The sequence below is a fragment of the Staurois parvus genome, unplaced genomic scaffold (assembly GCF_062004578.1).
Source record: "Staurois parvus isolate SC_StPar_1 unplaced genomic scaffold, SC_StPar_1.0 ptg000003l, whole genome shotgun sequence".
Taxonomy (NCBI): domain Eukaryota; kingdom Metazoa; phylum Chordata; class Amphibia; order Anura; family Ranidae; genus Staurois; species Staurois parvus.
Window position 1 is genome coordinate 1214731 of NW_028317799.1, and position 16769 is coordinate 1231499.

At 46.0% G+C, this 16769-nt stretch overlaps 1 protein-coding gene across 3 annotated transcripts in view; it reads right to left on the reverse strand.

The window, feature by feature from the left end:
* The window catches only part of CCDC57 (coiled-coil domain containing 57), an 84787-nt gene extending 79903 nt beyond the window's left edge, over nt 1-4884 (reverse strand). Inside the window, exon 1 of one of the 3 annotated variants that reach the window (XM_089670847.1) lies at nt 4627-4884. Coding sequence is in view for 2 of the 3 variants with exons in the window: in XM_089670765.1 (XP_089526891.1) it covers nt 4574-4614 (41 nt within the window). In the remaining variant the exon portion in view is untranslated. Of the gene's footprint in view, nt 1-4573 lie in introns of all 3 variants that reach the window. The other 2 variants (XM_089670765.1, XM_089670933.1) reach the window with 2 other exon arrangements.
* Between the last annotated feature and the right edge of the window lie 11885 nt (nt 4885-16769).

A 16769-nucleotide genomic window follows, 5' to 3' on the forward strand; every position in this document is an offset into this window, starting at 1 on the left:
TCTGTCTTCTCTTTCTTTCATTCCTTCTTTTTATCTCTCTCTTTCGTTCTCTATCTGTCTTTCTCTCTCTCCTTTCTTGATTTCTCTTTGTCTTCTTTCTTTCTCTCCCTTCCTTCCTTCTTTCTCTCCTCTCTTTCTTTCCTTCCTTCTTCCTCTTTCTTTCTGTCTCTCCTTCCTTCCTCTCTGTTTCTTTCTTTATCTATCTCTCATTCTCTCTATATCGCTTTCTCTCTCCTTCTTTCTCTATTACTTTCTTTCCTTTCTTCTTGTCCTTCTTTCTCTCTCTCTGTCTTCTCTTTCCTTCTTTCTCTCTCTGTCTTCTCTTTCTGTTTCTTTCTTTCTCTCCTTTCCCTTTTCTTTCCTCTCTCTCCCTTCCTTCTCTGTTTTTCCTTTCCTCTCTCTCCCTTTCTCTCTCTATGTCTTCTCTTTCTATCCTTTCCTTCCTTCTCTCTTCCCTTTTCTTTTTCTTGCTGTCTTCCTTTCACTTTCTGTTTTTTTCTCTCTTTCTATCTCTCATACTTTCTCTCTCTCTTCTCTTTCTTACTCTCCTTCCTTTCTCTCTCTTTCTTTCCTTCCTTCTCTAATTCTCTCTTCTTTCTTTTTTTTTCTCTCTCTCTATCTCTCTTTTTTCCTTTATCTCTCTTTCCTTCTTTCTCTACTTCTCTTTTGTTCTCTTTCTTTCCTCCCTCTTTTTTTTCTCTCTCTATTTCTCTTTTTTTCTCTGTCTTCTCTTTCCCTCTCTCTCTCTCTCTCTCTCCTTTCTCTATATCTTTCTTTCTCTCTCTTTCCTTCCTACTTTCTCTCTTTCCTTCCTTCTCTTTCTCTATTTCTTTCTTTCTCTTTTCCTTTCCTCACTATCTTTCTCTTCTTTTTCTTTTCCTCTCTGTCTTTCCTTCTTCCTTCTTTCACTATTTCTCTCTCCCCTTCTTTCATTCCTTCTTTTTCTCTCTCTCCTTCTTTCTCTGTCTTCTCTTTCTTTGCTTCCTTTCCTTCTTTCTATTTGTCTCTTTCCTTCCTTCTTTCCCTCTCTTGGTCTTCTCTTTTTCTTTCCTTCTTCGTCTTTCTTTCTGTCTTCTATTTCTTTCTCTCCTTCCTTTCTGTTTCTTTCTTTCTCTCTCATTCTCTCTCTCCTTTCTCTATTTCTCTTTCTTTCCTTTCTTCTTGTCCTTCTTTCTCTGTCTTCTCTTTCCTTCCTTCTTTCTTTCTCTATTTCTCTTTTTTTCTCTCCTTCCTCTCTTTGTTTTTAATTCTCTCTTTCTGTTTCTTTCACTCTGCTTCTTTCTTTCTCTCCTTTCTCTTTTTCCTTTTCTTTCCACTCTCTCTTCTCTTTCCTTTTCTCTCTCTCCCTTCCTTCTCTCTTTTTCCTTTCCTTTTCTCTCTCTCCCCTTCTCTATTTCTCTCTCTATGTCTTCTTTCTTTCTCTCCTTTCTTCTCTCTCTCTTCCCTTCCTTCTTTTTCTTGCTCTCTCTTTCCTTCCTTCTTCTCTCCTTCCTTTCTCTTTGTTTCTTTATCTCTCTAGTTCTCTTTCTTTTTATTTCCTCCTTTCTCTCTCTTTCTTTTTCTTTCCTGCCTTCTTTCTCTAATTCTCTCTCTCTATCTTCTCTTTTTCCTTTCTCTATCTCTTTTCTTTTCCTCTCTCTCCCTTTCTTTCTCTTCTTTCCTTCTCTCTCTCCCCTTCTTTCTCTAGTTCTCTCTCCTTTCTCTATTTCTCTCTGTCTTTCTCTCCTTCCTTTCTTTTTTTCTCTGTGTTTCTTTCTTTCCATCTTTCTCTCTCTTTCTGTCTCCTGTTTCTTTCATTCTTTATCTGTGTCTTCTTTCTTTCTTTTTCTTTCCTTCATTCTCTCTCTTTCTCTCCCTCTCTTTCTTCTTCCTTACCTTTTCTCTCTCCCCTTTTTTCTCTATTTTTCTTTCTCTCTCTGTCTTCTTTCTTTCCCTCTCTCTCCTTCGTTCTCTATTTCTCTTTCTTGCTATGTTTCTTTCTTTTTCACTCATTCTGTTTCTTTCTTTCTCTATCCTCTTTCTTTCTCTCCTTCCTTCTTTCTCTCTCTGTCTTCTCGTTTCTTTCTTTCTCTCTCTCCAATTCCTTCCTTCTCTTCCTTTCTCTCTGTCTCTCCTTCCTTCCTTTTCTTTCCTCCCTTATTCCTCTCTATTCTTAATCTATTTCTCTTTCTTTCTTTCTCCGTCTTCTCTTTCTCTCTTCTGCCTTCCTGTCTTCCTGTCTTTCCCTCTCACCAATGCCCCCCAAATGTTAAAAAATAATAAAATAAAATTGTAATAAAAAAAAAAAACAACCTACTGAGACTAGTGGTGGAACTACCAGGGTCGCAAAGGTCGCTCTTGTGACAGGGCCCTGGCGTTCCACCACCAGGCTCTGCGCCTATTTTTGTCTCAGTCCGAGCATGGCGCAGGCAGAGGCATGCACGCAGTCGCATGTCAAATCGTGACATGGCCAGGAGCGGGCGCTCCCTGGGAGCGCGCAGCACCGCGATCCGGTGCCTGCTGTGTCCTCTGGACACAGTGGAACACCGGTCATCGGACGGGACCTCTGTGCGAGGTCCCGATCATGTGATCACTGATTGGCCAATCAGTGATCACATGCAAAGTAGTAAGCAAGATGTCACTTGTGACATCATTGCTTACCACTAGTGAAATCTGTGAATGATCACAACAGCCTTGTACCATGTGACAAGCTGTGACCAATCACAGCTCACTCAGTAGTTCTCAATGGGTGCAAGAATGCAGCCAGAGAGAAGGAGAAATGATTGCTTCTACATCCTTTATGGGTGTAAAAGCAATCAGTGTAAAAATAAAAAAAAAATCTTCATCACCCCCAAGTAGTACAGTGTCACCATGGTGACACTGTACTGCTAGGGTGACAGTGTGTAAAAAAAAAAAAAATAATAAACAAAAAATGTAAAAAAAAGTTTAAAAATTATAATTTTGGTTATAAACTAATTTGGGTTATTTATTTTTTTTTTACTAAAAATATAACGGAATAAATTTTGGCCAAGATTTATGATGAAATACTATTTATTTGCAAAATTTTATAAGAAAAACACTTTTTTTCAAAATGTTTGGACTGGAAGGGGGTGAAAGTGTCCGGACTGGAAGGGGGGTGAAAGTGTCCGGACTAGAAGGGGGTGAAAGTGTCCAGACTGGAAGGGGGGTGAAAGTGTCCGGACTGGAAGAGGGGTGAAAGTGTCCAGACTGGAAGGGGGGTGAAAGTGTCCAGACTGGAAGGGGTGTGAAAGTGTCCGGACTGGAAGGGGGGTGAAAGTGTCCGGACTGGAAGGGGGGTGAAAGTGTCCGGACTGGAAGGGGGTGAAAGTGTCCGGACTGGAAGAGAGGTGAAAGTGTCCAGACTGGAAGGGGTGTGAAAGTGTCCGGACTGGAAGGGGGGTGAAAGTGTCCGGACTGGAAGGGGGAGAAAGTGTCCGGACTGGAAGGGGGTGAAAGTGTCCAGACTGGAAGGGGTGAAAGTGTCCGGACTGGAAGGGGGGGGAGGAAGTGTCTGGACTGGAAGGGGGGTGAAAGTGTCCGGACTGGAAGGGGGTGAAAGTGTCCGGACTGGAAGGGGGTGAAAGTGTCCGGACTGGAAGGGGGTGAAAGCGTCCGGACTGGAAGGGGGTGAAGGTGTCCGGACTGGAAGGGGGTGAAGGTGTCCGGACTGGAAGGGGGGGGAAAGCGTTCGGACTGGAAGGGGGTGAAAGCGTTCGGACTGGAAGGGGGTGAAGGTGTCCGGACTGGAAGGGGGTGAAGGTGTCCGGACTGGAAGGGGGGGAAAGCGTTCGGACTGGAAGGGGGTGAAAGCGTTCGGACTGGAAGGGGGGGAAAGTGTCCGGACTGGAAGGGGGGGAAAGTGTCCGGACTGGAAGTGGTTAACATATATTTTTACATAGATTTGTAAATGAATTCCAAAAATGTAGATTTGTATTTTTAAAGACATACAGTATATTTGAAATGTATTTTTAAAAATATTTTTCATATAATTTGTAACAAAAACGCATTTCAACATGCAGTGTATATACATATATTTTAGTTTATTTTTTTTAAATATATTGAATATGGCCAAAATTGTAGTATTTCAAATATATTTTTCTTCCATGTGGACAGAGGCACACCTGAATGAGCCCTAAAGGAGGTTTGTACAATCAGATTGTATAGTGTATGGCCAGCTTTAGATGTATGTGATCCCTGCCTCTTCTCGAACAATGAATTTGCGATTTTGGTTGGAGTTGGAGGAGATGGGCATCTGGGAAGTCTTACATCTTGTGGTGGGTGCCGTGGGGTCAAAGGTCGAACGGGTGGGGGGGGTTCACGGCCTAGCTGTAAATGTACACAATGACCGATTCTGCACCCCCCCCCCCCCCCCGCCCATATACTGCCAGCCCCACACACACCTTACCACCGCTGGCGGCACAAATTGCTTCTCTCACAGCAAACTGTCCTCCAGAAAGCTTCCATTACGGTCCATTCTCCCCCCCCCCCTTTCCCCCCCCATCTCCGACACAGTTGACGGGAACGCTATAGAGGACACATAAAGTGAAAGCACGGCATGCTGGGGGCTGCTCACCTCCCCGGACCCGCTACGGATGTATATACAGCTCTCTGCATTCATTTTCTTACTTTATTCCAGGCCGCACCTCCACACGGAAGGCTCGTCTCTATGGCAACCGCAACGCCAAGACAGACTTCGCCACTGCTGCCTAGGCCTCGTCTCCGCGACAACCGCACTTCCCGCCACAGCTTTGTCGCGTCCTCCGCAGCTATGGATTCTGGTGCTCTTTCCGCTCTCGCTAATAAAGGGACGATAGCTGTCCTGGCTGCCTGTGCTCATTATTATGAGCTGTTGACACTTTTCTGGTGGGTTCCTGTACAGGCAATGTGAGGAAGAAACAGAAAGGGCGGGAGAGAAAGAAGCCTCACTTATGGAATGGTGGCAGAGGCTGGGCCCCCAGAACCCCACACTCCCCATTTATGTGCTAGCTGGCCCCCCAGAACACCACACTCCCCATTTATGTGCTGGCCGGGCCCCCAGAACCCCACACTGCCCATTCATGCGCTGGCCGGGCCCCCCAGAACGCCACACTCCCCATTTATGTGCTGGCCGGGCCCCCAAACACCACACTGCCCATTTATGTGCTGGCCGGGCCCCCAAAACACCACACTCCCCATTTATGTGCTGGCCGGGCCCCCAAAACACCACACTCCCCATTTATGTGCTGGCCGGGCCCCCAGAACACCACACTCCCCATTTATGTGCTGGACGGGCCCTCAGAACCCCACACTCCCCATTTATGTGCTGGCCGGGCCCCCAGAACCCCACACTCCCGATTTATGTGTTGGCCGGTCCCCCAGAACCCCACACTCCCGATTTATGTGTTGGCCGGTCCCCCAGAACCCCACACTCCCGATTTATGTGTTGGCCGGTCCCCCAGAACCCCACACTCCCGATTTACGTGCTGGCAGTTCCCCCAGAACACCACACTCCCCATTTACCTGTTGGCTGGTCCCCCAGAACCCCACACTCATTTATGTGTTGTGGTGCCTCTGTGTGGGAGCTGTGCTGGCGTATGTTGGCGTGACGCTCACAGCGAATAGGGCCACGTCACGCTTAGCACCCAATTTGCACCCTGAAAAAATGCGTTATACGTGCGTTAATGCTTTTTTTTTTGCACGTCAACATGCTCTGCATTTAGCCATGGTTCACATATGTGCGGGCCGCGAATTGTGTGGGCACGAGAGCCCATTCATATGAATGGGCTCCCGTGCCCTGGGACACGCAGGACCCTGCTGCACTACTTCAGAAATCACAGCCCGCACGGAAACCAAGGCTCTCAGTACAGTTAGGGTGTGCGGGCTGCGATTTGCATGGACATGAGAGACTATTCATTTGAATGGACTCCCGCACCCCGCGACACGCAAGGAAGAAGTCCCTGCTGCACTTCTTTGGAACTCGAAGGCCACACGGGAACCTCGCTTCCCAGTACGATTGCATTTTCCAGTGTGGGCAGCATGCCATTAGAATTAATGGCACCCGCCTGCAGGTCCTGTATTCTGTGTGGGGTGTGCAGCTGCAGGCATTTGTGCGGGTCCCGCAGTGGCACCACCCACACAGATGTGAATCGAGGGTCAGGCCAGGTTCACATATGCGCGGGCTGCGATTTGCGTGGGTATGAAAGCCCATTCATTTGAATGGACTCCTGGGACACACAGGGAAGAAGTCCCTGCACTTCTGAAATCGCAGCCAGCACGGGAACTGAGGTTCCCAATATGGTTACGATTTTCAGTGCAGGAGGCGTGCCATTAGAATTAATGGCACCCGCCCGCAGGTCCCGCATTCCTCTGTTTGGGTGGTGCGGCTGCAGGTATTCATCCCACACCGGCACCACCCACACAGATGTGAACCGAGGGTCAGGCCAGGCTCACATATGTGCGGGCTGCGATTTCCGCAGACATGAGAGCCCATTCATTTGAATGGACTCCCGCACTCCGGGACACACAGGGAAGAAGTCCCTGCTGCAGTTTTTCAGAAATCGCAGCCCGCACGGGAACCGAGGTTCCCAATACGATTTTGATTTTCAGTGCGGATGGCGTGCCATTAGAATTAATGGCACCCGCATTCCTTTGTGTGGGTGGTGCGGCTGCAGGTATTCGTCCCACAGCTGCACCACCCGCACAGATGTGTACCGAGGGTCAGGCCAGGTTCCCATATGTGCGGGCCGCGCTTTGCGCGGACACGAGAGCCAGTTCATTTGAATGGACTCTCGCGCCCCAGAAATCGCAGGAAAGAAGTCCCTGCACTACTTCAGAAATCGCAGCCCGCACGGGAACCGAGGTTCCCAATTCAGTTACAATTTCCAGTGTGGGCAGCGTGCCATTAGAAATAATGGCACCCGCCCGCAGGTCCCGCATTCCTCTGTGTGAGTGGTGCAGCTGCAGGTATTTGTGTGGGTCCTGTAGCAGCACCATCTGCACAGATGTGAACCGAGGGTCAGGCTAGGTTCACATGTGCGGGCCGTGATTTGCGCAGACATGAGAGCCCATTCATTTGAATGGACTCCCGCACCCCAGGATACACAGAGAAGGAATCCCTGCACTACTTCAGAAATGGCAGCCCGCATGGGAACCTCGGTTCCCAATACAGTTGTGATTTCCAGTGTGGGCAGCGTGCCATTAGAATTAATGGCACCCGCCTGCAGGTCCTGTATTCTTCTGTGTGGGTTGTGCAGCTGCAGACATTTGTGCGGGTCCCACAGTGGCACCACCCACACAGATGTGAATCGAGGGTCAGGCCAGGTTCACATATGCGCGGGCCGCGATTTGAGTGGGTATGAAAGCCCATTCATTTGAATGGACTCCTGGGACACACAGGGAAGAAGTCCCTGCACTTCTGAAATCGCAGCCAGCACGGGAACTGAGGTTCCCAATATGGTTACGATTTTCAGTGCAGGAGGCGTGCCATTAGAATTAATGGCACCCGCCCGCAGGTCCCGCATTCCTCTGTGTGGGTGGTGCGGCTGCAGGTATTCATCCCACACCGGCACCACCCACACAGATGTGAACCGAGGGTCAGGCCAGGCTCACATATGTGCGGGCCGCGATTTCCGCAGACATGAGAGCCCATTCATTTGAATGGACTCCCGCACTCCGGGACACACAGGGAAGAAGTCCCTGCTGCAGTTTTTCAGAAATCGCAGCCCGCACGGGAACCGAGGTTCCCAATACGATTTTGATTTTCAGTGCGGATGGCGTGCCATTAGAATTAATGGCACCCGCATTCCTTTGTGTGGGTGGTGCGGCTGCAGGTATTCGTCCCACAGCTGCACCACCCGCACAGATGTGTACCGAGGGTCAAGCCAGGTTCCCATATGTGCGGGCCGCGCTTTGCACGGACACGAGAGCCCGTTCATTTGAATGGACTCTCGCGCCCCAGAAAACGCAGGAAAGAAGTCCCTGCACTACTTCAGAAATCGCAGCCCGCACGGGAACCGAGGTTCCCAATTCAGTTACAATTTCCAGTGTGGGCAGCGTGCCATTAGAAATAATGGCACCCGCCCGCAAGTCCCGCATTCCTCTGTGTGAGTGGTGCAGCTGCAGGTATTTGTGTGGGTCCTGTAGCAGCACCATCTGCACAGATGTGAACCGAGGGTCAGGCTAGGTTCACATGTGCGGGCCGTGATTTGCACAGACATGAGAGCCCATTCATTTGAATGGACTCCCGCACCCCAGGACACACAGAGAAGGAATCCCTGCACTACTTCAGAAATGGCAGCCCGCATGGGAACCTCTGTTCCCAATACAGTTGTGATTTCCAGTGCGGGCGGCGTGCCATTAGAATTAATGGCACCCGCCCGCAGGTCCCACATTCCTCTGTATGGGTGGTGTAGCTGCAGGTATTTGTGCGGGTTCCGCAGCGGCACCACCCGCACAGATGTGAACCGAGGGTCAGGCCAGGTTCACATATGTGTGGGGCACAATTTGCACGAATATGAGAGCCCATTCATTTGAATGGACACCCGTGCCCCGGGACACGCAGGGAAGAAGTCTCTGCACTACTTTGGAAATCGCAGTTCAAACGGGAACCTCGGTTCCCAATACGGTTACGGTTTCCAGTGCGGGCGCTGTGAGTTTTCAGCGCGTTTGCATTAGTGTGTAGCGGCATGTTGCCACTTTTTTAGCGTTTTTTACCTAAATAAAGTCCAAAAACACTAGTTTGCTACATTTTGCCGCGTTTTTCAGTATTAGAGCGTTTTTACAGCTAAAAAAACTCCTCTAGAAACCCACTAGTTCTGGGTTTTTTCCAGCCAAAAAACGTCCCTGCCAAAAAACGTTGATTCCAGTCTATGTGTGCATGGATACATAGGATAACATGCTGAGGAGTTTACTGGCTGTAGAAAAAAAATGCCAAAAGCCAAAAACAGCCGCTGTAAGTCCTCATGTATACGGGACATTTTGATAACGCTGGTAATGTTAGCTGTGTAAAATCACATTAGAAACATGAGTTTTTCAGCTTTTTCTAGTGTATTTGCGTTTAGCGCATTTTCCCACGTTTGCGATTTTTAGCATTTTTTGCCATTTGTTTACCTTTTTGGAAAAAAAGTCCCAAAAACGCTGGTTTGCAGCGTTTTACTGCGTTTTGCCGCCTTTTTCAGTGGTAGAGCGTTTTTACAACTAAAAAACTCCTCTAGAAGCCCACTACGCTCCCATCAAGAAAACGTCCTCCTTAGATGCTTGTATGCTGGCCTGCTGCAGCTCACAGTCATGTAGGCTCAACCCGGAGAACCCGACCTATGTGAGTAGACTTGTGTTCTCTGACTTCCTATAACTGGTACGAGGCTGGCAGTTCCAGACTGGCACATCTGGTTAGGAGTTCAGCTCAATGGAATCCTGCGTGTAATGTGTTGGTACATAAGACTCATTTTTGTAAAATGAAAAGTGTCTGACAAAGTCCGTGACCGAGAGGCTCATTGGAAGGCAGACTGCATCTCTCTTTGTATATGATGTAATCAGTCTCCGGCCCAGGAGAGCCCCAGCCGCTTTCTTATAAACCGGTTTGTGTCTGGAACACGTGGCAAACGCAGCTCTTTGCACAAACCACTTGCCTACCGCCCTATAGCAGATATACTGCTACAGGGCGGCCACTCTGCGCAAAATCATGTAAATACACTGTGTTCCAAATTATTATGCAAATAATATTTTTCTCATTTTTTACCTAAATGATGTAAATAACAGTCGGCATAATTCTCATGTTATCAACTATTAAAAGTACAATTCACATTTTATTGAACAAACCTCCTAATGATAACAGGATTTTTGTTCCAAATTATTACGCACAGTAAGTTTCAAAACACTTTATAGGTTGTAAAGAACTGAAAATTGTCATTTGTTGTGTTCGCAGCATATTTACTGAAATCAAAAGCTATTTCAATCAAACTTTTAACAACATTTTAACTTTTTAAACATTTTAACCGGTCACTTTACATTGTAACATAGGACCCCTTATTTGTTAGCAGCTTCACAAGTCTTGCATCTATTGAACTTGTGAGTTTTTGGACAGTTTCTGCTTGAATTTGTTTGCAAGATGTCAGAATAGCCCCCCAGAGCTGCTGTTTGGATGTAAACTGCCTTCCACCCTCATAGATCTTTTGCTTGAGGATGCTCCAAAGGTTCTCAATAGGATTGAGGTCAGGGGAGGATGGAGGCCACACCATGACTTTCTCTCCTTCTATCCCCATAGCAGCCATTGATGCAGAGGTATTCTTTGCAGCATGAGATGGTGCATTGTCATGCATGAAGATGATTTTATTACAGAAAGCATAGTTCTTCCTTCTGTACCAGGGAAGAAAGTGGTCAGTCATAAACTCCACATACTTTGCAGAGGTCATCTTTACACCTTCGGGGACTCTAAAGGGGCCAACCAGCTCTTTTCCCATGATTCCGGCCCAAAACATGACTCCACCACCACCTTGCTGACGTCGCAGCCTTATTGGAACAGGATGGCCGTCCACCAACCATCCACTACTCCATCCATCTGGACCATCCAGGGTTGCACGGCGCTCATCAGTGAATAGGAATGTTTGAAAATTAGTCTTCATGTATTTTTCTGCCCAATGCAGCCGGTTTTGCTTGTGAGCATTAGTTAGTGGTGGCCGAATAGAAGATTTGTGCACAGTTGCAAGACTCTGGAGGACTCTACAACTTGATGTCCGTGGGACTCCAGAGGCACCAGCAGCTTCAAATATCTGTTTGCTGCTATGTAATGGTATTTTAGCAGCTGCTCTCTTGATCCGATGCATGGATCTGGCAGAAATCTTCCTCAATGTGCCTTTATCTGCAGGAACCCGTCTGTGCTCTGAATCAGCCACAAATCTCTTAATAGTGCGATGATCACGCTTAAGTTTTCGTGAAATATCTAATGTTTTCATACCTCGTCCAAGGCATTGAACTATTTCACTCTTTTTGGCAGCAGAGAGATCCTTTTTCTTCCCCATATTGCTTGAAAATGGCGCTCTGCGTAATAATGTGGAACGCCCTCCTTTAGTAGTTTTTCCTTAAATTGGGCTCACCGGCCAATCTAATTATCACAGGTGTCCGAGATTGTTTTCAGTGATCAAAAGAGCCCTGACACACAATGCCATCCATGAGGTAAACTGAAAAACAAAATATTTAATCTTTGTGACACTTAAATAGAATTTGCATAATAATTTGGAACACGGTGTATACGTGATTTTGCTGTTCCAGGTAGGCGGCACGCACGCGTGATCACCGCTAAAGCGGAGAGGGGAGATCTGTGAGTGTAAACAACACAGATCTCTCTCCTGTCAGCATGGACATGCTGCTCTCTCCCTCTCTCTCTGCACAGCAGAGAGATACAAAGCAGCATGTCTCCCTAGTAAGGCTCCATGCACACGGGGTGTTTTAATAACACTGGTAACAGCTGTGTAAAGTCACATTAGAAACGTGAGTTTTTCAGTATTTTTCAGCGTTTTTGCATTATCGTTTAGTGGCATTTTGCTGCGCTTTTTATTTTTACCTAAAAACAGTCCAAAAACGCTGATATGCCGCGTTTTTCAGCATTAGAGCATTTTTACAGCTAAAAAAACTCTAGAAATCCACTAGTCCTGGGTTTTTATCCAGCCAGAAAACATCTCAGCCAAAAGACGTTGATTCCAGTCTATGTGTGCATGGACACATAGGATAACATGCTGGAGGGTTTACTGGCTGTAGAAAAAAAGTCAAAAGTCAAAAACAGCAGCTGTAAAAACGTCCCGTGTGCATGAGGACTAAAACAGCACACAATGTGTCAGTTCCAGACTGGCGCATCTGGTTAGGAGTTCAGCTCAATGGAATCCTGCGTGTAATGTGCTGTTACATAAGACTCATTTTTGTAAAATGAAAAGTGTCTGACAAAGTCCCTGACCGAGAGGCTCATTGGAAGGCAGACTGCTTCTCTCATTGTATATGATGTAATCGGTCTCCGGCCCAAGAGAGCCCCAGCCGCATGCTGATAAACCGGTTTGTGTCTGGAACACCTGTGGCAAATGCAGCTCTTTGCACAAACCACTTGCCTACCGCCCTATAGCAGATATACTGCTACAGGGTGGCCACTCTGCGCAAAATCATGCATATATACGTGATTTCGCTGTTCCGGGTAGGTGGCACGAACGCGCACCCTACCCAAGCTACTATTGGTTGCAAGGGATGTCAGTCACCGGTTCCTGGTCGCGATTCTTGGCTGGCACTCAGTGATCACCGCAAAAGCTGAGAGGGGAGAGATCTGTGAGTGTAAACAACACAGATCTCTCTCCTGTCAGCACGGACATGCTGCTCTCTCTCTGCACAGCAGAGAGATACAAAGCAGCATGTCTCCCTAGTAAGGCTTCATGCACACGGCGCGTTTTAATAACTCTGGTAACATTAGCTGTGTAAAGTCACGTTTGAAACGTGAGTTTTTCAGTATTTTTTTTGCATTTAGAGGCATTTTGCCACATTTTTCCACATTTGCGTCTTTTAACCTAAAAAAAATCCAAAAACGCCAGTTTGACGCGTTTTTCAACATTAGAGCATTTTTACAGCTAAAAAACTCCTTTAGAAACCCACTAGCCCTGGTTTTTTTTCCAGCCAAAAAACATCTCAGCCAAAAAACGCTGATTCCAGTCTAGTTTTTAGTGTTTTTGCATTAGCGATTAGTGGCGTTTTGCCGCGTTTAGCAGCGTTTTCCCACGTTTTTCCAAGCTTGCAGTTTTAACTTTTTTTACCCAATAAAAAATTTTTTTGGGGGTCAAAAAAAGTCCTAAAACGAAAGTTTGCGCCATTTTACCGCGTTTGACCATGTTTTGCCGCGTTTTTCAGTGTTAGAGCGGTTTTCAGCGTTAGAGCGTTTTTACACCTAAAAAACTTCTCTAGAAACCCTCCAGTCCTGGGTTTTTTTTCCAGCCAAGAAACGTCCCTGCCAAAAAACACTGATTCCAGTCTATGTGTGCATGGACACATAGGATAACATGCTGGGGGGTTTACTGGCTGTAGAATAAAACGTCTTTTACAGAGAAGGAGGAAACTCACAATCTCAGCAATAACACTATGATTTCAGCATAAATGTCTGCAACACCCACTGTCACCACAGACAGGGATATTCAGAGGATTATTATCAGTAGCACTCTTCAAGAGACAGAGATTCTATAGTTTGCATTAAAAGCCTTAGAGACAGTTTTAACACTTTTCAGAATATGGTTTATTAACCTCCTCGGCGGTATGATTCTTTCCGATTTTTTGTGCTGAAAGCGGTACTTTTTTTTGCATGGAAATATGTAGTTTTTTATTGTAGGCTGTAATTTTTAGGAATAACTCACTGAAATCTGTCCGAACAAGAGTCTAGTAAACATCCCGGATATGATAAAACTTGAAACACAAAATCATAAATTATAATTTAATAAATAATCATAAAAAATAATAATATAATAATAATAAATTTAATTCAGTAATATAATCAAACCAAAAACACTGAAATTTGAAATACAGAGGCAAATTCGCACATCACTGAGCAAAGTTGCAAAATCGTTTTCAGTGTCTGATGACGAATTTCCCCCACAAATCATTATCACTCAATTCTGCAAGTGGTTCTGATTTACTATCGCTGTTCTAAAACCGCTTTTGACGTAAAGGGACGCTTTTTGGACGGCATGGACTTTTCTAAGTTTCCAGGCAGAAAGAACAGTCAAAATGCAGGCAGGGCACAGGACAAAGCAGTAGGGACAAAATGTATGTGAAATCCATTGAAACAGCAATGACAGCAAAAATTACATTTTTTAAAAATTTCAAATTTCCCGCGCCTGTACGTTCCGACGTCACAGGGACCGGAACACGGAAGCCGGATGCCGGCATTGGCCGGAGGAGATGGCCGGGGACGCTGCAGGGGACACATCGCGGGAGCGAAGGACAAGGTAAGTGCTGCAGGGACCCCCTGAGCAACGCCGCATGGTAAGCCTGAGTGTAGCTCGGGGTTACCGCTCTTGGTACTGAAATTTTACCCCGAGCTACACTCGGGAATACCGCTAAGGAGGTTAATGAAAAGGTCAAAATGGTGCAATGAACCACTTCCTGTCCGGACACTTTTACCCCCTTCCTGTCCAGGGCAATTTTCAGCTTTCAGCGCTATCACACTTTGAATGACAATTGCACGGTCATGCAACACTGTACCCATATGAATTTTTTACCATTTTTTTGAGACATAAAGCTTTATTTTGGTGATATTTATTCACCACTGGGATTTTAATTTTTTTTACTATGTAAATGAAAAAGTCTAAAAATTTTGAAAAAAAGTGTTTTTTTTAAATAAAATTTTGCAAATAAATAATATTTCATCATAAATCTTGGCCAACATGTATTCCTTTATTTTTTTAGTAAAAAAAAAATCCAAATTAGTTTATAACCAAAAATTATAATTTTTAAACTTTTTTTTACATTTTTATTTTATTTTTTTTATATTATTTTCTATCTTTATTTTTTTTTTTACATACTGTCATGGTGACACTGTACTACTTGTGGGGGGTGATGAAGATTTTTTTTTTTTTTTTTTTTTACACTGATTGCTTTTACACCCATATAGGATGTAAAAGCAATCATTTCTCTTTCTCTCTGTCTGCATTCTTGCAGTCATTGAGAAGTACTGAGTGAGCTGTGATTGGTCACAGCTTGTCACATGGTACAAGGCTGTTGTGAATAGCCTTGTACCATGTGACCTCGGTGATCATTCACAGATTTCACAGGTAGTAAGCAATGATGTCACAAGTGACATCTTGCTTACTACTTTACATGTGATCACTGATTCACCAATCAGTGATCACATGATCGGGACCTCACACAGAGGTCCCGTCCGACGATCGGTGTTTCACTGTGTCCGGAGGACACAGCGGGCACCGGATCGCGGTGTTGCACGCTCCCAGGGAGTGCGCACAGCTAGAAAAGGCGGGTGCCGTTTAGGAACGGCAACCCCCCCCTGGACTGCCACCGCCCTGCCGTTTATAAACAGCAGGCGGATGGCAAGAGGTTAAAATATTTACAGAATATGATGTTACAAAGACATAAAGAGAACAATAATGCAACAGAGAAAAAACATCAAAAGCCAAAAACAACAGCTGTAAAAACGTCCCAGGTGCATGAGGACTAAAACAGCACACAATGTGTCAGTTCCAGACTGGCACATCTGGTGAGGAGTTCAGCTCAATGGAATCCTGCGTGTAATGTGCTGTTACATAAAACTCATTTTTGTAAAATGAAAAGTGTCTGACAAAGTCCCTGACCGAGAGGCTCATTGGAAGGCAGACTGCTTCTCTCATTGTATATGATGTAATCGGTCTCCGGCCCAAGAGAGCCCCAGCCGCATGCTAATAAACCGGATGGATGATGTTGGAGTAATGATTTACTGGCTGCGTCCTTGCTGTTTTTCCCTTTTGTGTTTGAGGTCATGTTTGAAAATAGGACTGAGGTCTACTTTAATGCTTCCTTGGCTTAGACATCACATTCAAATGTTTTCTGTACTATACCAAAGTCTTGAATATATAAAAGAGCAGAGGTCCAAAGATTGTGCTGCATTAAGTGCCTGGTCATACTGAATGTCCAGTCATTGCGAATTGAAATCGCGTCTAATGAACGTGAATGGCAATGTGCAATTTCACATACATAGAACATAGTGGAAATCGCAAGAAATCGTTGAAAATTTGAAATAGAGTGCCAAGTTCGCTCATCACTGAGCTCAGTCGTTTTCAGTGTCTGATGACGAATTTCCCCCACGAATCATTATCACTCAATTCTGCAAGTGGTTCTGATTTACTATCGCTGTTCTCTAGCCGGTCTAAAACCGTTTTTGACCTAAAGGGACGCTTTTTGGACGCCATGGACGTTTCTCAGTTTCCAGGCAGAAAGAACAGTAAAAATGCAGGCAGGGCGCCGGACAAAGCACTCGGGACACAATGTATGTGAAATGGTTTTATACAGGAATGTTTTACTATGTGATTTTAGTGAATTTAGTGAATGTCAAATTTTTACACTTTTTAAATTCCCGCTAGTTCTGCCCCCATATGTCCCGTACATCACGACGCTCACAGGGAACGGAACCCGGAAGAGGGATCCTGGCATCAGCCGGAGGACATGGCCGGGGACACTGCATGGGGGACATCGCCGGACCGCAGGACAAGGTAAGTGCTTGAGGGATCCCAGAGCAACGCTGCAGTGTATTCCCGAGTGTAGCTTCTGGTACTGAAAGTTAACCCTGAGCTACACTTGGGAATACCGCCAGGGGGGTTAAAGGATAAGTTCACCTTAGGAACGTGTTACATGTTCCACCCATTTATAGGATGGAACATGCAACATGTTCCCATACAGGGGCGGACTGACCATTTGGAAACTTGGGCACTGCCCGAGGGCCCGGACAGTAGGGGGCCCCATGAGATGCCCCTGGTACCTTTTTCATAGGCTTTTTTGAGTTTGGGCAAGGACACGGGCCCCATGATCCCCTATTGCCCGGGGGCCCCATGAGTTGTCAGTCCGGCCCTGTTCCCATAGCTGCAGCCACACCTGCCACCCCCTCCCTCTGACAGATAGTACGGGGAAAAGTTTCTCTATCTCTATCTGTCAAATTTGAAAACCGCAGCCGTGCGGGGCTCCGCCCACATGGCCACGTCATTCACAGACTTCTGTGAATGAATGAACTGCAAGTCCCGGCAGCCTTAGCGTCCGTCAGCTCGTAGTTTTCAATGAACTACCATGGC